This window comes from Cottoperca gobio, chromosome 22 (genome assembly GCF_900634415.1).
Source record: "Cottoperca gobio chromosome 22, fCotGob3.1, whole genome shotgun sequence".
NCBI classification, from domain to species: domain Eukaryota; kingdom Metazoa; phylum Chordata; class Actinopteri; order Perciformes; family Bovichtidae; genus Cottoperca; species Cottoperca gobio.
The window spans coordinates 4,844,452-4,866,227 of NC_041376.1; the positions used below are offsets into that span (position 1 = coordinate 4,844,452).

Here is a 21,776-nt window from a genome sequence, read left to right on the forward strand (position 1 = left end):
TATTCCTTTGAGTTCATCTGTTGGTTTGGATGCTTGACTGACACCAACAAATATTCAGTATTAGTGAAAAAATGTAGCTTGATTTAAGGTCAACCCCAAGCAACCCTTCCTGATTTGTTTAGCAAATGTGTTTACATGTTTACTGTTACCGTCTGTTGTGCTTAACGGTGCTTATTTTGTCCTGGGGTTAATGCAGAATTAGAAACATTTTTATTGTAAGTCATTTATGATTTTGGACAAAATAAGAGAAAACAAGAATGTCGCCAGTAACATCTGAATTATCTTTATTTTGCCTATACAATAAAAACAGACATTTGTGACTTTTAAAGACAGCAGCCATACATTAGATATATAGAGGAGCCCATGTACCTTCATGTTGCGGATGAGGCTCAAGGTCAGATTTCCCCTAGGAACTGTTTGGATCAAACATTAAAAAGGAAGAAAGCGACCTGTGCCAAACTCAATTTAACACCATAAAACCCCTTTTCCCAGCATACACCAGGAACATAAAATACAAGAGTAAATCACCGTTTCCCTTTTTTTTTTTTTTTTTTAACACAATACACTCCACCAGTGGTCTAAACATACAAATAAACCAGTTTCTTCCGAGACAATTGAAATAATAGTGGATAAAAAATAAAACGTGAAGCAGACAATGTTTTTGATGAGGCACAAGATGAAATAGTGGATGGGGGAGGGGGAGGAAATGTAACATTTTCCAAAACTAGAATAGTGACGAGTTTTGAGACAAAGAAATAATAAAATATTCTATTTCATTATCCTCACTTCTGACACTGTTAAGGTAACACATCTCGAAACACTGTTTGGAGCCCTGAGAAAATCTGCCCTCACGACACTTGCCTCTTGTCACTTTGCAGTTGTATCCCTAGCGGTCTCTGATCCTAGATCAGTCTTGGGCAAGCCATCAATGACGGGACATCTCCCTCACAGTGTAAACATTTTCTCAAAACGGAATCAGAGGTCAGTCGAGGCTAAATGTGGAGGATCATTGACCAGACGTGTGGTAATTAGTGCTACATATCAGTCAGACCATCTTAATTAGAGGGAAGTCAAGGTAAGAAATGAGACATTTTCCCAGTGTCTAACCTTAGTTATAGACACGTGACAGGGCACAAATATGGCTTATGGAAGACTCATCTTCTGTTAGGACTGCGGAGACGGCAGATTTGTTTAGAAACCTCGTAGCACCACTATTAATGGCTATTAGGATTTGGATACTAATGGAGATCTAACCATGTATTTAAGGAGGCAGTAAACTAGAAAGAAAATGTGGTTTTCACAGGCACAATGGCATGTTTGCAACCAAAATAAAAGAGTAGAAAACAATCCCAGTGTGTGTTGGCTCACTGATCAAACAAGTTTAACTTTTGTACAGCTTTATTTACTACCTCCAAGACAGCATTTCCTGCAAGTTGCATATAACCGGTTACTTTTCACACACTCTTTGGGCTCATTGCTCCTTATAAAAAAACTCAAGTTGAGGCGCTGCAGGCTGAAGTTGCGAGAGATTTTATGTGCAAGCAGGTACTTCAACTCGTCTTGCAGGTGCCATAGAATCAATCCATGTTTCTATACTGCTGCCTTAAGAGCGTTCATTTACAAGTCAAATTTTTTTTTTCCTCCAGTTTAAAGAAATAAATACTCTCAATATGAAATGAATGATTATCCACCTTTGGTCCTTGCAGTCCAGAGTATTATTGTTGTGCTGTTTTGTACCATTAGTGAAAATGTAGATCGTCAAAACAAACAAAACAGAGTTGTATGCCACTGTTGTGATGTCATAACATCTTTTTCAGGGGAAAACGCAACATTGAACAAAAAGGGAATGTTGAAACAAAATGAATGTAAAACTTAATACACAAACAACACTCAGGGGATTACTTTGGTGTCTTGACATAAGTAAAAAATACATTAGCTGTACTGAGTCAGACCAGCTGCCTTTGTACAAAGGACAACTTGAAAAGCGGCACAGAATATATTCCAATGTTAATATTACAATCTGTGTTTACATGCATTTAACTAATCTGATTATTTTCAACTTTTGCCAGTAACCTGACATCATAAAATGTCATGTAAACACTTCCCTTACTCTGTAAGGGTCAGGTATTTCTGCTGGAGAAATTAGATTTCTTTACCATGTATAAGCTTAACTGAATTTTAAACAGGGTTTTTACAAGAGCAAAGAATAATGACCAAAACTAGAAATAGGAAAAGTATTGCTGACAGTGAAGAAGGTAGCCAAAATCCAGTCAGACTAAAACAAAAAAATAGTCTAAATAAGTAATTCCCACAGCTGAATAGCAAGTTATTTGTACATTTCTTAACACATGCACTCTTGAAAAGACTTCACTAGAGTCCATCCTCCTAACTACCATCAGTGCAAAGGCTCAGATCAGAAAAACAAGGGAAAATATTGTTTATGGTAGGAGGTAGGAGAGAAAACTGACTACCTGCAGGTAAACGCAGGTTCTACTGCAACCCGGTTAATGCAGTGCACGACCCAATGTCTCCCAATGATAACTTTTTTCTGTTGATGTAAACGTAGAAAACCATTCAGCATATTGGAATTTTATTTCAAAAAAATTCATTTGAGCCACAATCTGTTTTAGAGTGAACTCTTCACAAAATGCTTAAAAATCCTGTTGAACTGCAAACAAACCTACTACCCCCAAATGTACTTTCTATAACAACTTTCCCCCCCCTCCCGCAAAAAAAAAAATAGCTCAATGGTAACAGTCATTTTTATGTTGTGTATATTATATTATGTCTTGGGCATCAATGTCTCCCAAGACACGACCACCATCTAAATTTGGCTACATATTTACACCCTATACATTTTATAAGATGTAAAATGGTTTCTGGTTTCTAATAGTGTGCCAAGAATTATGTTTATCATTGAGATGTTGCTAATAGTAAAAGGTTTTGCATTTATCATTTTCTATACATTTGTCAGCTCAGAAAGGCCTCAAGTGAAAAGAAAAGGTTTCAAAACATGAAAAAACATGAAAAAAAGAAATGGCCACACCCAACACCACCTGCCCAGGCCTGTTTGGGTTCAGAACAGCTGAGACACCACAGTTCTCTGCTACAAGAGACCGATCTTATTGAAACCTGGCAAGAGGCATTGTGTCACGTGATCTGCCGTTGAATTGCAAAGTAAATAAAATGTTGCTTAAATCATAGCTGCTACGGCATGTGTATTAAAGTAAATTAGTGTGCATGCATAAGTTTTAATTGTCAAAGGCAGAAAGGCATATTCCAGCCATCAATGAAGTTGCACAAAGTAGAGCTGGAGCTTGCTTGAGGTGTTGAGTCAGCCAGTAGATAAAGAAAATCATTTTAGGGGAGAATTTAAATTGAAAGCAAGGTGCAGCATCTCAAATGTAAACAAGCCTTAAAATACACGCTCACATCCACGTTTGTCTCAAAAAAACAAACAAAAAAAAAGGAAAGGAAAAAAAAAAACAAGCACATCACCCATACTCAAAAAAGAATATTATGAAGTGCTGGAATGTTCAGAATTCCTGGAATAATATCAGTAGCCATTGCAAAGTTAAGCTGAGATGGCTACAGGTGGATAATTATTGTATTGATAGATGATGTCAGTCAGCCCTGACCCCAAAGTAAAGTTGAAGAAGCTGCTCCAGTCCAGTTTCCAGGATTCAGTTGCCCAGCAGGGAAACTGGTGGAGATGTGAGGGGAAGGCCAGTAGCTTTGGTGAGGCTTCAGAGCCATACTGGAGATTAGGAATGTGAGGTCTCAAGCGGTGTCCAGGACATGTTAATTCATGGGCTTGACGGCAATTACTTGTTCTTCCCCAATAGCTTTCAACACAGTGACCTGAAAAGGGAGGAGAAAAATAAGATCTGGGACCGGTCGTCTCACATCACTTTGGTTTTTCTGCAGACTAATGATCCCTTCATTCTGCCTGAAAATACTGCTAGGCTAACACGACTTGTTAAATTAACTTGCCAACAGGTTTCAAATAACGGTCATCTTCCCAGGTAACATTTAAATAATAATAATAATAATGATAATATAGTACCTAAGTTGTTTTGGCTCAGTTTGTGAATGACAGTTGACAAGATGTGAAATACTTTTCATTCTTTACCGTTTGCAAACATTACATTTAGACAAATGACTTAAAACAATTATTTGTTGTATACACCTTTGCGATCAGAATTGATTATAGTTTTATTCTCCAAAAATGAATGTTAGAATTATTTAATTGTGCAAGTTATCACATGCAGAATAGTTCATTTATATGGAGTGGCCGTAAAGTCTGTTAAAGTGATAAATTCATTATCGGGTGAAACTGGAACTTCACTAACGAATGATTACCAGCAGTGTATTTTTATTTTGTTACTGTACTATACTACTAGTGCCTTCAGTAATGTCTTGTGTTGTTTCCACAGCACATGTGTTTTGGTATCGATAGCCTTCGCTACATGCTTTTTTCTGTGGAAATGTCTTGTTTTTATCCGTGTACTGTATCCTACCGTGTTAGCGTCAGAAAAATAAATAGTTTTATGACAATCTGAACAGTTTGACCACCATTTTGGTGGCAGTGACTTATTCATCGACAATAACTGACACATGAATTAAAAGGTTTGGAGTGAGTTACAGCCTCTTGCAGGTTAACTATAAAATGTTTTGATGGATGTATGAGCGGTTTTGGGAAATGCACCTTGTGCTGGGTACTTGAGAGATATGCTACAGCAATTGAGAAAACAGCTTTTAATCTTCTAGTTTTACCTAAAATAATAGAAGGTACATACGGTCAATTAATCTAACAGTGTTGTCTTCATACAATTGTCCACCTCGATTCACAAAGTACAAAACCATGAATGAAGAAACTGATGATATTAGATCAACTCATAAAAAGCGATATGAAGCATAAATAGCCAACTGTATGAAACAGTTTGATGCTTGTGAATTGACAGAGGCAGCTCTGGGATTGTTTAAATTGAATTAAATATCATTAAACAAAGCAAATTTCTGGATTTTTACTATATGACAACATTAAAACTAACATATGAAAAGAAAATTGATCGTTTTGACAGTTCAGCCACTACCAGTATAAAGACTGTTTTCACAATAAGGCCACAGTAACTCACCATGAAACCTTCTCCGTTTTCAAACTTCTTCTTGATCTCTTTGCCCAAGTCAGTGTCCGGTATTTTGAGGTCCTCTCGGGGTGCTCCAGCGTCATCAAGAAGGGACAAGTAACCATCTTGTAGATCCAAATCCACAAACTAAATGTGCCATCAGGCAAAGAACAAAAATGGAAAATTGTTTAAGCATTAAGATTGTTGGGTTATATTTTTCCAGAGAAATAATGCATAACCAGCATCAGTCAATCAAATCCTAGAGGATTTCCCCAGAGGAGCAGTACAGCAATATCACACTTAAGAGTTCAACTTGGCCTCTGGGACAGCGAAAATATCGACAGTGGCAGACCTTAGAATCACTTAGAATAAACAATGTTCATAATGAAAATCAGGCCAAGCCAGAAAAGGCAACACACAAGTAGAATTGACAGATTTAACGGAGACCAAAGGCTTAACTTTATACGACTGGGCCATGTTGGTTGTACAAACAGAGCAGAAACTTTTGTTCTGATCAGTGCTGCTGTTCCCATGCTATAGATACAGTAGGTCTTTCATAGGATGAGTGCATGCCATGTGCAGTATGTAAGGCCCAATCAAGCTGAATGCCTTCATAAAAAGAATTGATTTTTTTCTTCTCTAAAGTAGATTGAACATCCAACTATCTCACATGCAGGTGCATTGGAAATTATCGCCCAAGTCTTAACAAAAAAAGATCCGGAACGCTGCTTTTGCTGAGCATCACAGTTTATTGATCATACTAATGTTTCAATCCATCTGAACTTTTGTCGAGAGTATTTACAAAATTCATACGGCATTGATATTGCATTGATATTAAATAGATAATGCTCTGCGGCCTCTCTCTGCACAGGTGTGGGACCATTTTCCTCCTTGGGGAGTTTCACAGTCATTGACAGCAACGTGTATAATCTGCCAGATTACGGTCCACATTTAAGAATAAGAAAATAATGAAAATTAAGCATTAAATACATAATTATGTCCATTTGCAAGAATATTTACAGAAACGGCATATGTGATAAGTAAAGCATAGGATTTTACAAGTTTGAATGACAATTCCAATGTTTTCATTCATCACATATGCAATTTCTGTAAATATTCTTACAAATGGACTTAATTATGCACTGTGGTGTTTAGCTTGTCTTTTGTTTATTATCCCCAAATGTGGCAGATCATACAAATGCTTGCTGTCAATTATTGAAAAGACACTCAGACACAGGAGGAAAATAGTCCCACACCTGTGCACATAGGGTGGGCGGGTCAGGGCATAATCTTTTTAAGATCAATGTTGTATGAATTGTGTAAAATGCTGTTTGTGAAGGTTAGAAACTTTATTATTCTCAATATATTGTAGTGCTGCGCAAGAACAGTGTGCAAGATCTTTAAAAAAAAAAAAAAAGATAATTAAAAGGACAACTTTTGACGAGAAATGTGTTGCAGAGGAAAAATATTTTACAAGAATCTTTTGCCACATGAAACAATAAAGCATAAAATCAGTAGAACCAAACTGACCCCAAAAACTAAACATAGTCTTCCCACTATTACACTAACCAAAGTGTTTTTTAGAGGATTTCTATCCCAACACAGGCACCTAAAGAACCAACTACTTGCAGGCCTAGCCAAAAGCTGTACAACCAGTTCAAAACCTGTATATAATTTCACAACTACTGAAGAAACATCCCAGGTCTGACACATGTGACACACCTGTTTAGCAATTAAAGAAGCATGCCTTTATTTGCATCACACGTTTTCATTAGGAGTATGTTATATAAAATTCTAAATATTACGGGAAGTGGATGCACTAGTGGTCTAAACAAATGCCAAAACACCCAATACCAGCTAGGGAAACAATTGTTGCTTCCAGTACTAACATGTTTCAAATGACATAATATCCAGTAAGCATTGTAAATGTTGCAAACCCCTTTGGTGCCTTTAGGTTACACCAAGAGATCCAACAGGGTCATCTCACCTGGTACTCTGTCCTTTTAACATGAGGGACTTCCATGTTATGGGTAGATGGGCAGATGTCTTCCAACTTCTTCTGATTAAAGATGTCAATTCCAATAAGGTGAACCTGGGAAAACACCATAACTGATTAGATATAGCCATGTAAGCTTTAGGGGTTACTTGTAAAATTGGGAAACATCAGGTTAAATCCCATAAAAAGGCCTTAAGCTCTGCATTCCATCGGATGCACATGGAGGTTTTTACCTTGGCATGTCCATGCTTGCCGGTCTTGGAGGTAGTCATGTCAACGATCTTGCAGGGACGTCCCTTCAGCATGACAAAGCCATTCTTCCTTAATGCAGAGCACTGCTGTGGGTATGTATTAGAGGCCCCAGAATGCCCACTTTCGAAATCATCATCAGACATGTTGGGCTCTACCGAACCAGAAACAGAAGACAGTGTTATAGGCATTACTTATAAACATGTGTGTGTGTGTGTGTGTGGTATAAAGAAGAATAGTACAAATATAAAAAGAGGAATAATACAATTGTTATTGATTAGTAGCTGGTGAGCACAGATTTGTCAATCTAAATTGTAAACATAGAACTAGGACTACAACCAAGATCATCTTAGACATAACTGCTGTCCGAGAGGAAGTCTACAGTGGTCGGGCCATGAGTGCTTCAAAATCAATAACCTGAAATCTGAGAGGGAGATTGGCAACTTAAAGTGCTTTGCTCGACGTTACAATAAATATCTCCGAGCTAATGGTAATACACTAAGAGGTGTGCTCTTATTTCAACATTATTGTACCTCACTTGTGTACAAACCAAGGTAGAGCAACCATGTTGCTAGCCAACTAACGTTATCCGAATAGCTCAATGCTAACGTTAATTGCTAATGTGTCGAATTTACTTGTACGCCATGTTGCTACCATATCAAATGTGTTTTACTCTGTCCGGGGGGAAATCCCAACACATTACTTAAACATACGAGCTGTCTTATTAGTTCATTGTCGTTATAAAGTTATCTAAAATGGCCCACGTTAGCGTTAACGCGGCTAGGCAGCGTATGTTAGAAAGCTAGCAAACACCATTACCTCGTTAGCTATGTTACGTGGCAGCTGGAAACGGTAGCTTAAAGCAGTCCGCTAGCTTTAGGTTCCCACCTCGTGTGTTTTCTGTCAACGTTAGCTAAATTAGCTTGCTAACACGATCCACACCCATTGAAACTGGCTAACGATATTGTTGCTAATGTTAGCTTAAGTATTGTGCGAACTTCTTTCAATCGCTCACCAAACACCGTTTCACTTTCCTGACTAACTACCGAGACGACACATGCCTCCGAGTATTATACATTAGGTACTGCGTCACTATGAGGCAAAACGATAGCTTTACTCAACGTTAATATGTTACTTATGAACCCCTATGTTTTACTTACCTTGTGTCGTGCTTATACCAAACGAGAAAGACTCACTTTGAATGCGTAGAGCCTTTGTATTGCGGGAGGAGCAGAGAGGGCAGGTACGGGCTTCTATTACGATGTGCGGGGAGGGGGGGATGGGCTCGCGCATAGAACTGTAGTGACGATGCAGTGGCTGCTGGCATGGGACGTCCGCACCGCTACACACACCTGTACAGAACTATCCAGTATACCTGCTATTTATTTTACAGCTATAGTTGCTAGTCACTTTACAAATTCTGATTTTACATACAACGCATTAAATCATATATATTCCATTCCATGTTCCATTGTTGTGGATGAAACATCCCGATTATACAGCAATAATAATACTACTAATAATAGTAATAACAATAATAATAATAATAATAATAATAATATACAGCAATAATAATAATACAGTAATAATAATAATAATAATAACACAGTACTAATACTACTACTACTACTCATAATAATAATAATAATAATAATAATAATAATAATAATAATAATAATATACAGCAATAATAATAATAATACAGTAATAATAATAATACTACTACTAATAATAATAACACAGTACTAATACTACTACTACTACTACTACTACTACTACTACTACTACTACTACTAATAATAATACTAATAATAATAATAATAATAATACAGTAATAGGCCTATGTATAGGCTATATAATAATAACACTCTGAAAGGGTCCATCTGCATAACTTTTGATACAAACTACATTTAGTGTTAGCTTATTTTATTTTACTCAAATACATTTTTAAAAGGACTTTACTTGTATTTTCTTACAGTAGGTTATTGCTACTTTGACTCAAGCTTTGAAATTCGACATACAGTAGCTGCCTGGACTCATCATGGTTTTAAATAATTATTGTTATTTTACTCTGAAAAGAAAAAAATCATATTTTTTTATTATTATTTCATATTATAGCCTATATACCATTATAAAATATAACAGCAGAGATAACTGCAGTAGAAAGAGAGAAAATGTAATTGTAACAGATATTCTTTATGGTACCATATTGTGTTTTTGGTAGCTTACTAATGAGAAATGTGTACAAGACAACTATGACTATACACTGTACCTCTTTCACTAGGTTTTTGTTTGTCCTGTTGAAGATTAACAAAGATACTGCCCATTTCCTTTGCTCCCAGGTATGTGGTATATCATGACTGTTTACGTCACAGCAAAAAATGCAGTGATTAATGGTATAGGCAGCAAAATTGTAATTAGTCGCTGATGGTGGTATCTTTAGGTAAATGGACCTGTCTGAAAGCAGAGTAACTGCTCTGTTATCGGTTAAACTGTCATGTTTGCTCTCTGCTCTTCCTGATTGGTCTTTATGCAGATCTTCTAAAAGCCACTAGCTATAAGGAATGAGGGTTCCCTAAAACAGAGCACTATTACTTGGGAGGATATAAACCTAGAGGTCCCATTTAGACGTGATTCATTAAAATACTCTTGCTTTGATCATTTTTGTCCTTAAAAAAAAAAGCAAATATTTGTTATTTCAAAAGTTTATTTGTTGATTTACACGAGATGTCTCCCACTACTCCTAGAAGTTCACAGTATGTGCACTGAAGGACTTCAAGTTTCCACATCACAATATTTGTAAGTTGCATATTGGACCACGGTTGGCTTCTAAACTAGTTGTGACGTCAGAAAGTAATGGTCAGGCATACATGCCTTAAACTCAGGTTTAAAGTGTCCACAGAGAAACCTCAGCAAGTTAATGTGAAAACAGCCTTCTAGTGTCAAACTCATACATACATACATACATACATACATACATACATACATACATACATACATACATACATACATACATACATACATACATACATACATCATTCTGCACAGTGAAGGCCAAACATTCAAGAGAAGTAACAATGAGCAGATCATTTTTGAGTGAGGGCTCATGGTAAGACAGAAAATAGTGTAATTGTGTAATTATAGTGTATAGTGTAAGTAATTCCACAGATAATTAATATCCTTTTAAGTAATATTAGACAAATACTTCAATACTGAGTGAGTTATGCCATTTCATTTCTTGGCATACCAATTCCACAGTTAGTTTTTAAATGCATTTTTAATGATAAACCAGCAGAAAAGAAAGCTGTGATCACAACGCTGACAAACTTAATTTACAAATCCAGCAGACATAGGACAACGTTAGCATTCATTTGGAGTTGTTTTGTTGATCAGCCGATAAACATAAGCCCAATGAGGGAAATATCTGGCCCTTTAGCTCCTAAATGCTCCTCTATGTTCACTAGCTGTTCGCTAACTTTGTCGGCCTTGTCTAGTGCTGGGCAGGTAGTGTACAGTGGGTTTCTAGAGCTTTTTTGCTGAAAGCATCTGCCTGTTGAGGCCAAAACACCGGAGCTATGAGAGCAGTAGCAGCTAACTAAAACACTAAAACCTGAAAACCACATCAATATAAGACTCCATAAAGCTCAGCAGAGCGTAGGGGACTGCAGAGTCGGGTCATAATTCTCTGTAGGTTCAACCATCCGAGCAACCCTTTTCACTAACAAATAGTCATGCAATCCAATATTGATTATAGCAGCTTTAACCTATCAAGTCACAATACTGCAGTACACGTTTTTTCTTTTTGAATAACTGTAAACAACCTTCCATATAAGAGAAATGTGATAGTCATTGCTGGTTTTAGTGTAACTCTCATATTTGCATTATGAAAACTGATTCACCAGTTATTATAATACTTGAAGGATGAAGCTACATAAACACTTGACATCTGAAATACTGACAGAAAGACAACGCCCTTGCACATACAACAACAAACAGATCACAAAAATACATCGTTGTCGTTTCAAGCGTCTGTGGATGTTTTGAGCTGCTGCAGCTCAGTAGCGTCTTTGGGATCCTGTGCCAACTTTTTCCGGCCCTTCTGGAAGACCGCAGCAATCTCCTCAAAAGTTTTTCCCTTGGTCTCGGGGACCCGAAGATAAATAAACACAGTGAAGCCGAGAAGCAGCACAGCAAACAGGATGAATACGTAAGAATCCAACAAAGACTGAAAAGAAAAAAAAACAGGAGTCAGGTGTGAGCGTGTGTCTGATTTTGTGAGTTTACAATACATTTATGTATGTCCTTTCTGCCTACCTGTATATATGGAAAGGTCATGCCTATAATGAAGTTGCTGGTCCAGTTGCAGCAGCCGGCTAAAGCGATGGCCGCAGGTCGAGGTCCCTGACTGAACAGCTCAGCAACTATGAACCACGGGATGGGACCAGGACCAATTTCAAAGAAGCTCACAAAGAGGAAGATAGATGACATGCTGACGTAGCTCATCCATGAGTATTCACTCTAGAGGGAAAAGTACAGTTCCTGATTACTTGAAATGATCAAATGCTGCCTGAGAAAGAGCACTGAGTTAGTGAAATATTTGGTGGCCAATCTGCATTCGATTCTGAAGTCCATTCTGTGCTCTGTTGGTCTTGTTCTTGAGCGTGCATCAGAGGCTTTAATAAATCCTCTCTGGGCCTCTTTCTCCCAAATTGTCCTACGTGTTTCAACACCTTGAATTGTAGCAAATACGAAATGTTTATAGGATATTAAACACTTTTGCCTCGGTCATTAATACAGTAGGAGTACACAGGACCTGAGCGTGCTAGCAGCGCAGTGTGATAAACAATTTACTTATGGAGATGAGGTATTGGATATTTTGTTATATGCATGCTGTCTGCAGACATGGTGGTGAAGTGAGTCATTTATTCTGAAACAAATATCTTTTCTAACAAATGTTAGGAGTTTAAGGAGGACATCCACACCCTTGATATAAGTTCCACTTGTAATCTGGAGTTCTCGACTGCAACATGGGTCGGTACAAATTCTGCTCATAAAAACAAAAGGAGTTTGTCGTGCACAATGACAGCGAACTCCATGTCCACGTTGACGGACGAACGTTCTGACACCTGATTAAACAAACCTGGAGTTTGAGGCCCACTGTCATGGCAATTGCACTGAAGCACATCCCTCCCAGACCAATCAGAGTGAGAGTGCGCCTGCCAGCCTTGTCCACCAGTGCAACCTGGAACATACAGTACACTGTTCAACTGTGTGTGGAGAATAAAGTTAGCAAATGTAGTGCCTTTTCATTGTTTAACATCCATATGTGTGTGCATGTGCATGCTACTCACAGACACCATAGTGAAGACCGTGTTGATAACTCCGACTCCTATGGTCGCGTAGACCGGCTGACTGACACCAGCCCGAGTGAAGATATCCGTAGAGTAATAAAAGATCTTTAAGACAAAACAAGTATAGATTTTCAGTAATTACAAAGGAGAGGCAGTTTGTGTGTTGTGGCTTTGTTTAGGGAGAGTGGCAAGTAAGATACAGAGCAACACAGATCTCATGTGCGATACATTTTTAGGCACATAAATAAAAAACCCAGTTACTGCCGGGCACGCACAGTGAAACCAGGATGTCACAAGAATCATTATAGCTTTAAGTTAACTGAATGAGAGACAGAAGAAAGGCAGAGGTGTAATTAATTTGACACTCACCGCATTGATGCCAGACAACTGTTGGGAGAGGTGCATCATGAGGGCAACACACAGCTGCTGTCTGTACACGGAGGAGCGGATCTGGGAGGGAATACAGAACAGTAGGCGACAATATTGTCACTGCGATGGTTTTCTAAAGCGCACGACGAGAATGCACATATTTTTTTTGTTTATCTTATGAGCAGATGTGTATTTCTTGTCCTATCTTTCCTGGACTTCCGCATTGTTTTAAACTATTGGAATATGCAATCTAGAGTTGAACTACTAAAGCAACTTTAAACAACTTCACGTTTGTTTCTGCTGTTCGGCATGAGTGTAACTACTAAAGGTATTTTAATGTGTTTTGCGATTTCTTAAATGTTTTGGTTTTTACGTGCGAGCCCATTCCTGTGGGGGAGCATCATGCAGCCTTTTTACAGGAAGTTGTGTCAGAAAGTATATTTCCCAATAATTCAATAATGTTTATGACAAAATATTACATCACTTTAGACAGGAGCTGAAAAGATGAGATCTGGAGCACACGGTTACAGTAAGAGCTTTTAATAATGAATGATGGCTCAGGGAGTTTATCAGCTATTTTTATTTTAATCAATTCAAAATTCACAAGATTTAGGTAGTTGTGACAATATATCTCAGGTCACCCTGTTAGAGACTTACCAAAGAAAGGATAGAGACCCTGGGCTCCTTGTCTGCCTCCTCTTTCTCTCTCCTCATCTCTTCCAGATCAGGAGTTGGATCATATTCCCCCTTTAGACGATGCAGACCTGCAACACAACACAGAGCGAAGGGAGACATGAGTCTGTACAAATGTCTTATTTGCAGTGGTGGAGTAAGCTTTCAGATCCTATTCTTTACTGAAATTACGCAATTATTGTCAGCAAAATGTGCCTAAAAAGGAATAGTTCTGCATTTTGGGAATTACGCTTATTCGCTTTCTTGCAGAGTTAGTATATCGAAATATCGATACTCTTCTCATATCTGTGCGGTAAATTAATTGCTGTTTTTCCACAGAGGAAGTAATTCGATGTAACCTCAGGTTACCTTTGGACAGAGCCAGGCTAGCTGTTTCCCCCTGTTACCAGTCTTTGTGCTAAGCTAAGCTAACCAGCTGCTAGCTGTAGCCCTTATAATTAGCATTCAAATGTAAGAGTGGTAGCGATTGAAAGTGAACATATTGAGCACATAGTGTTTCAATAAGAGAGCACGAGAGACAAAAAAGGACGACAGAGAGAGCTGCTGTGTGTAACTCTTACTTTTCCGAGCCTCTTGCTCCTTGCCCAGGACAATGTAAAGGTACCGTGGACTCTCAGGGCATAAAGGCAGCATAAAAGATTGTAACACTGCCGGAGCTCCAGACAGACCAAGCAACAGGGGCCACATATCATCATTACCAAACACAAAGTCCAAGCCTATTACCTACATTCACACACAAACACACACAGTTTAGGTTATACGTTCAGAAGGTCATCGTGCATGAGGGCATGTGCTGAGAATGTGAATATGTGTGTGTGTGTGTGTGTGTACACCTCACCTGGCTGATTAGGATGCCAGTGACAATAGCCAGCTGGTGTAATGTCCCCAGAGCCCCTCTGTAAGCCTTCGGTGCAATCTCTCCAATGTACATAGGCACTAGCCCGGATGTCAACCCTGAAACACAAACATCACGAGGACGCTGTTGTATGACCATATAGGGAGAAGATATTATTTAGTTGTTGAGCAAATTAGGAACCCATCTTAATTTCCTTTTACTATGATCATCTCGCCACAACTCTTCTCGTCTACAGTTGAGTATACAACCAATGGACATTGGGATTTCCAACTAAAGGATGGGAGCATGAATTGAAGGTTACAACGTGTGCTTTACTGTACCACAGTAGAAGCCCATTACAGCGCGGCCGGAGATGACCATGATGTGAGGTTTCCACATCCTGGCAAGACCCATCAGCAGTCCGGCAGCTACGGCCAGAACATTAACCATTAGCATGCCCTTCACCCTGCAAGAGAGAAAGAGATCGAAAGGTGGCAAATGGAGATCCAGAGAAAGACAGATTAAAGGTACGAGTACCATGGCATTATTCCATATTGATGCTCGTTTAAGTCTTTTCAAGCTTACCTTTGCCTCCATCTCTCCTCTCATTATCATTCTCCATACTTCATAATTTACCCCTTTTTCCACCATGTTCAATCCTTTCATTCAGCATGTCCATATTATTTTATCCTTCCTTTCTCACCTCCCTCTCAGGTCTCCCACAAATCCCACCAGGAAGGAGGATAACATGCCTCCAATGGAGAAGATTGCCACCGACAATGACCAATACATGACCACGGCAGGGTGTCGTTCCACCACTGAGAGATCTGGTTCTTCTGTGCTGTTTCCTGACAGGACCGTGGCCCTCTCTGACCACACCCCCAGTGACTGGCCATAATACTTTTCAATGACCTATGACACGGATATGTTTATGGATCATCAAGAGGTATAATCACAGCTGCACACACACAGAGACAGATCAAAAGGCAGACACAAAATATGCACACACACACATACAAACATGGATCCATTCTGGTAAAATGTTATTTGTAAATATGTAGTGACATTCATTATGGAACATTACATTTGACTAGAGAAGAGGGCAGCATCTAGTGTTGCGGTTGCAGATTGCAACCAACTAAAGACCCTTCCGCTCATCCCTCCATGGTATTTATCAGGACCTTAGACTCGCTCTGAGGTGCCTTACAATGTCCTCTAGCTGGAGCACCATTATATGAGCAGACCAGGGGTCGCAGTGAGATTGCTGCTGTTTTCATAGTATCCGACAGCAGTCTCTACACAACGCCTATTTCGCATAACCAATCATCCAGTTGCCTTAGCCCGCTGAAATGTACATGCACATACTCCACCAATCATAAGGGACCTATGACCCCTTACCCTATATGGCCACCAATTACCACAACATACAAGAAAAGACAAAAGAGATCTCAGCATCAACCCCTCCAAAACTCAGGTGATGTACATTAATGCAACACCCCCAGCACCTGTTTTAATACACGGGTTCATGGAGAACTTCATTTATTTAGAAGGCTTTTTCAGCAAGGACAGCAGGATAAAAACATCAAGGCATTGGGAAAAGCCCAGAGAAGAAGTCCAATCAAGGCCCAGGCCTGAGGAGGCTTTGTGGGACATGTATTCTCTTTTATCCGGAAATATATCCACATGGTCGATGCTATGAAAGAAATGGCCGTCACCAGAGAGGGAAGCCTCGTCTGCCAGATCTTCAATGAAATTGAAATTCAAGATTCAACACTTCATTGCCATACCATTTTAGTTGTTAGAAATTTGCCTCAGTGTGCTCACGACAGAATAGTAATCACAGCTTAACATTTAGGACACATCATAAGAAATGCTTTGCTTTCGTAGAGTGCGGTGCAGATTTGGGGAGCCATTTAGTAACTGGACAGTCCTGCAGTAAGGCAGTAAAGGCATAGAAAGGACCCAGTCTGCAGGGGCAGTGAAAAAGTATAATGCCATCTGAATAGAACTGAGCTGGAGGATGACATTCTGACTTGTCTGCCGCTCCACAAGACGTGTTTGGGGGAGAGGCACTACTCATTACAGGCCAGCTTTACCAAATAATTCTCGGATGGCCAAGCAAGAAAGACTTTGGGGAAAAGTTGCTTCTCTAGACACTGAGAAAAGGTAAGTCTGTTCCGTGGTCTCTCAGAGTATTACATGCATCTCCAGTGCTGCAGAAAAGTGTATACAGAGAACTTACACTTGTCTTTTATGGGAAAAGGCCATAGGGTGGAGTAAGCTTATTCTTACTGGCTGATTTGCATGCAAATATCAGTGCGCTGAGGCAAGTAGACGGTCCATTAAAAGAGCTAAGCCTGTGTTAAAGTAGAGCCTACCTTCTGGGGTGCGTTGATAACTCCAAGACTGTAGCCATACTGCAGGGACCCCAAAGTAGAAGTGAACACAGCTAGGGCCAATGTACCTGTAAGCTGCTGCAGGTGTGAAAGGTAATCTTTTAGGGTTACACACACACACACACACATGAATGCACGAACAGGCACACAATCTAACATGCACACGCACACAGGGCACAAATACAGATAGTACATACAGATATGCAGGAAAAAAAGGACTTTATTCACATTATAAATAAGTTAATCTCTTATGTATTAACTATTTTGCTTACATACAGAAGTTACATAAGAATGATTAAATTAAACATGTTGCATGTGCTATAGATACGTTTGATCTTCTTGTGGCAGAAACATAAGTATTAATCGTTACAATCTCCTAAATGCAAACACGGACCACACTGATGAATAAAGAGCCGGTTGTTTCGCAGGGGTAAAAGTGAGGATAAAACTTCATATGTCAGCAATACAGTGAGATCAGCCTCCCGTTTGCAAACATTGCTGACATGATATCGAATGAAGAGGTTGGATATATAAAATGTTTTATGAAATACACGTGAAGAATGTAATTGCCAAGAATAGTCTTACCTTTCCCGACTCCATGATGGGTCCAGAGTGTCAGCCAGGTTGGTAATGATCAATGAAAGCTGCATGCTCAATCACGCTGTGTCCACTCACTAATCGACTGAAACATGCGTGCACACGTGCACATGGACACACACACACACACACACACACAGACAGATCTACTGTGCTGACAGAACTTTTACATATAAATGAAGCAGTTGTCCTGTTCCTCCTCCATACACAAACACACACATTACTATTGGAGGGAAGCAATAAAATGTTAATCACAGTGACCAAACAGTGACAGACAGTCTGGATGCTATTTTTGGAAAACATTGGTTTCAGGCTGTTATGTTTCATACTGGTACATTATGGACAATGATATACCGGATATTGCAAATTAATAATTGAATACAAAATCACTGCCAAATAGCATGTTAAAATGTGGATTATTTGATAGTTAAATTGACACCTGTACACTATTCACTCTCTCTCACACTATCTCTCTCTCTCTCTCACACACACACACACACACACACACACACACACACACACACACACACACACACACACACACACAGACACACACAGTTAATGATATACTTGAGGGATGGACAAAGTCTGAGGGTCAGGCTGATACAAATGTGCACACTTGCAAAAAAAAAAAAAAAATTAGGCTCTCTCACAAAACACATCCACCAAAGAAACACACACAACTACAGAAGCATAATGCTCTAGTTTAATTTATTTATCTCATACAGCATCTCTTTTACAAAACAAATAAATCCCAAAACAGGACATTAGTAATGCTCTTTCAAAACAAAGAAAACAAGAAATAAACAGAATAAAGAATACAGTGGTTTCGTCTTTGAAAGGAGAGTCCTCAGTGTAATGACAGTCAGCCTTTTCCAATGGGAAGAGTGAATTCCGTGATGGACAAACATAGTTTAAATGTCCCATTCACGCTCGCTTATCAATCATACACACAGATGCATGCGTGCACACACACAGGGAAGACGGTGGTTTTCTTCAGCTCGGCTCTTTATTGCTAAAATGTCAGCCTGCTACCCCCTTACAGAGTTTGATGAACCTGACTCGCAGCTGCACAGGAACAGCTACTGTGTAGATATGTAAAAAGTCCTTGAAAATACAATATCATTTTTAAAAATTATGTAACAGAAACAACTGGATTTAAATGACCTTTACATCATCGGGGAATGAGTCTAGTTTTATCCACCAGGAAAAAAAAGACAGTGCTCTCCAATGTGGATGGGTAAGCATGAACTAGTCCACCCTCAGTAGTGTTATAAATGTAAAACAGTATGTATTAATGATCGACTAAGAATTTAGAAAGAAATTAAATGGTTTTATCGTACCATATTCAGTTACTCCTTTCAAAGAATAAATCAAGTATTGAATGTGTTAATGTACATCTCCATTAGAAGAGACAAATAACATCAGCAATGTGTTAAAGTTAGCCGATAACACACAAAAAAAACCCCAGTGTAAATTAACCGTAATAAAATAGGCAATAAAATGATTAGTTATAACGTGAGCGGTAATCTTTTGGCCTCCATTTTTGTTTTGCTTACATCATGCTAGGCACTGTACAAACAGGTAGGAGCCAGAAGAACCAATCAGGGAAGAGCATGATTTAAAAAAGGACACCACAGCTTTCAACGATGAGATCTTTCACATGCACACAATATTCGGGATTGCAGCTCAGATCCTGTTGAGGTTGTATTCAGGATAAGCATCTTCATATTCCCTACAGCAGCATGGCTGTATTTGTGAATAGCCAAAAACAATACTGTGTTAAAGGAGACAGAAAAACACTCAAAAAAATCAACCACTAATATTGCCTATCTTTAACGTCTTGGTGTTCAGACACACCAACTCATAAACTTCATACTAAGAAGATAATATCTTAATTCTGCATTGTAAACAAACTCAATGTTGCTTTGATCGCATTCAGGCAAAAGTTCACGCACAGAAACTGAATTTCTCCACTCTTTGTCTGGCCATCGATTTCAATGTTCCACTTTGATTCAAACTTGATTTGAATGGGACTCATTTCAACATCAAGTCAAACACACACACACACACACACACACACACACTTATGCATACACACACTCACACACACACACACCAACATACACTCCTGATTTCAGAAACACAGATGTGCTGTACATTTAAATCACGCTTCAAAGACTGACAGACTCAGCCACAGAAAATTAAATGAACTGGAAAAAGGAAAAGAAAAGGATGAACAGAATGACGCTCTCATTGTTCATTTAATATTACAGTATTTTTGATGCAGCACCTTCAGAGTTTAAAGACGTAAGAGTGAAAACAGGGCGATGAGACTGGTGATGATGGGAGGGGGAGGACAGGAGGAGGGAAAGAGGAATGGACCAGCGATTTCATTTTAAAGGGACAGAGACATCATCTTTGCATACTGGGACCACCCGCCTGGGACAGTGATTGTCTCACCGCATCTCTGTCAGAGAAATGCGATCGAACACTAAATTACAATTCCGTTTACTCACGGCCTGAAAAGATGGCGAGAGGAGGAAGTGGAGGAGGAGGAGGCGGAAGGGAGTGACAAAGGAGTAAGAAAATCAATCATGCTGTCCGCTTTCACTGCCGACATCCAGAGTAGATTTGTCATCCCTCGGCTGCCCTCAATGCACACGCTGTCATATTCAGTACATATTTGAATTTATATTAAATCTATTCATCTATTCCTGTGACCTCTGAGGTGTAAGTTCTCCAGGAATGAGCCCAAAAAAAGGCAGATAGGAAGTGGAGGGGAAAATGGAGGACATGGGTGTCAAAGGATTGAAAAAGTGATGACTAGATCTACCCGGGAGGAGTATTAAGAAGGGGGGACGAAGGGAGGCAGAGGATGGACAGAAGGAGGCAGGTGTGGAACACTTGAATGAACTGGTCCGTTTGGAGAGAAGACACGGACAACAAGGGAGAAGAGTCACAGACGGAGACAGAGGAAGAGAATATTTGGAAAGTCAGTGGCACCAGTTTGCCAGTCAGTTGAGTAACGATGGCTTCTGCATGACCCGACATAATCTAGGGTAACATGTCTTTTTATTTAGGACAGGTCTTTGCTGTTTTTCTCTACGATAACTTTTTTTTTTCTCTATGAGATTCTAGTCTCTCCAGTGTTGAAAGAGTTCACTGTGGCCTCTCGGTCAATGGGGTTCATTTGTGAGATGTGCCGTGGGCCAACGGGTCGCCGGGCGGGCCAATGGGGGAGTGAGGCAGAGTGGACAGTGGCCATCACCAGTTCATCATAGAGTTTCTGTTGAGGGTCATGAAGAAGACTTGGCTGCTACCTCCCGAACGCACCGATGCAAAGAATACCTACAGAGAGAGAGAGAAAGAGAGAGAGAGTGAGAGAGAGAGAAGAGAGAGAGAAGATGAGAGAGAGAGAAAGAAGAGTGAGAGAGAGTAGGTGCAGAGAGAGTTGAGAAGAGTTAGGTGGCAGAGAGAGAGTGAGAGAAGAGAGAGAGAGTGAGAGAGAGAAGTAGGTTGCAGAGAGAGAGAAAAATAAGGTTTAGAAGAGAGAAGGTTCAGAGAAGATGATAGAAGAGGAGAAGTGGAGAGAGTAGGTGGCAGAGAGAGTGAAGAGAAGTAGGTGCAGAAGATGAGAGAGAGGAGTAGGTCAGAAGCGAGAGAAAGAGTTTAGAGAGTTAGAGAGAGAGAGAGAGAGAGAGAGTGAGAGAGAGTAGGTGCAGAGAGAGAGAGAAGAGAGAGAGATAGAGTAGGTGCAGAGAGAGAGAGAGAGAGAGAGAAGGTGCAGAGAGAGAGAGAGAGAGAGAGAGAGAGAGAGAAGAGAGAGAGAGTGAGAGTAGGTGCAGAGAGAGTAGGTGCAGAGAGAGTAGGTGCAGAGAGAGTGAGAGAGAGAGTAGGTGCAGAGAGAGTGAGAGAGAGAGTAGGTGCAGAGAGAGAGAGAGAGTAGGTGCAGAGAGAGAGAGAGAGAGAGAGTAGGTGCAGAGAGAGAGAGAGAGAGAGAGAGAGAGTAGGTGCAGAGAGAGAGAGTGAGAGAGAGAGAGTAGGTGCAGAGAGAGATGAGAGGGACAGAGAGAGAGAAAGTTGTAATAAAAAATTAATAATAATAATAATTTAAAAGAAAATTAATAATAATACATTAATTATGATAAAAACTAAAAA

General features: G+C 39.5%; 3 protein-coding genes across 5 annotated transcripts in view; all 3 read right to left on the reverse strand.

The window, feature by feature from the left end:
• Nucleotides 1-260: 260 nt before the first annotated feature.
• LOC115027473 (eukaryotic translation initiation factor 5A-1-like) lies at nucleotides 261-8,717 on the reverse strand. Of its 3 annotated transcripts, none has more exons than XM_029460828.1 (5): nucleotides 8,571-8,717; nucleotides 7,359-7,528; nucleotides 7,117-7,221; nucleotides 5,139-5,276; nucleotides 261-3,861 (listed from the first exon to the last, which is right to left on the reverse strand). In XM_029460828.1, the coding sequence occupies exons 1-5, from the start codon at nucleotides 8,665-8,667 to the stop codon at nucleotides 3,802-3,804; spliced, it is 570 nt and encodes a 189-aa protein (XP_029316688.1). In that variant the 5' UTR covers nucleotides 8,668-8,717; the 3' UTR covers nucleotides 261-3,801. The 3 variants fall into 3 exon arrangements, with proteins under 3 accessions (XP_029316688.1, XP_029316687.1, XP_029316689.1); XM_029460827.1 differs by having other exon boundaries at nucleotides 8,535-8,688; XM_029460829.1 differs by lacking the exon at nucleotides 8,571-8,717 and adding an exon at nucleotides 8,194-8,400.
• Nucleotides 8,718-10,067: 1,350 nt separating this feature from the next.
• On the reverse strand, nucleotides 10,068-17,711 carry slc2a2 (solute carrier family 2 member 2). Its single transcript, XM_029461059.1, has 12 exons — nucleotides 17,604-17,711; nucleotides 17,001-17,096; nucleotides 15,326-15,534; nucleotides 14,964-15,088; nucleotides 14,626-14,741; nucleotides 14,348-14,510; nucleotides 13,752-13,858; nucleotides 13,095-13,175; nucleotides 12,726-12,830; nucleotides 12,515-12,616; nucleotides 11,689-11,892; nucleotides 10,068-11,599 (listed from the first exon to the last, which is right to left on the reverse strand). Exons 1-12 carry the CDS (start codon nucleotides 17,616-17,618, stop codon nucleotides 11,396-11,398), a joined length of 1,527 nt encoding a protein of 508 aa, XP_029316919.1. The 5' UTR covers nucleotides 17,619-17,711; the 3' UTR covers nucleotides 10,068-11,395.
• A 596-nt stretch (nucleotides 17,712-18,307) lies between these two features.
• The window catches only part of tnika (TRAF2 and NCK interacting kinase a), a 68,791-nt gene continuing 65,322 nt past the window's right edge, over nucleotides 18,308-21,776 (reverse strand). Inside the window, exon 34 of the mRNA XM_029461060.1 lies at nucleotides 18,308-20,966. Coding sequence (XP_029316920.1) covers nucleotides 20,883-20,966 — 84 coding nt within the window. The 3' untranslated portion in view covers nucleotides 18,308-20,882. The remainder of the gene's footprint in view (nucleotides 20,967-21,776) is intronic.

What these genes read in the sequence shown, in the direction of transcription:
- slc2a2 (XM_029461059.1), bottom strand. An exon ending in GGAGCAAGAGGCTCGGAAAA is followed by an intron (nt 13,859 to 14,347) that starts GTAAGAGTTACA and finishes GTTGTGTTGCAG; the next exon opens with GTCTGCATCGTCTAAAGGGG. An exon ending in CAGTGGGCCTCAAACTCCAG is followed by an intron (nt 11,893 to 12,514) that starts GTTTGTTTAATC and finishes TTTTCCCTCTAG; the next exon opens with AGTGAATACTCATGGATGAG.
- LOC115027473 (XM_029460827.1), bottom strand. Translation starts at nt 8,667, where the DNA reads ATGCGCGAGCCCATCCCCCCCTCCCCGCACATCGTAATAGAAGCCCGT. An exon ending in TGGTATAAGCACGACACAAG is followed by an intron (nt 7,529 to 8,534) that starts GTAAGTAAAACA and finishes CTGGTTCGGTAG; the next exon opens with AGCCCAACATGTCTGATGAT. An exon ending in TTAAAAGGACAGAGTACCAG is followed by an intron (nt 5,277 to 7,116) that starts GTGAGATGACCC and finishes TGGCACATTTAG; the next exon opens with TTTGTGGATTTGGATCTACA.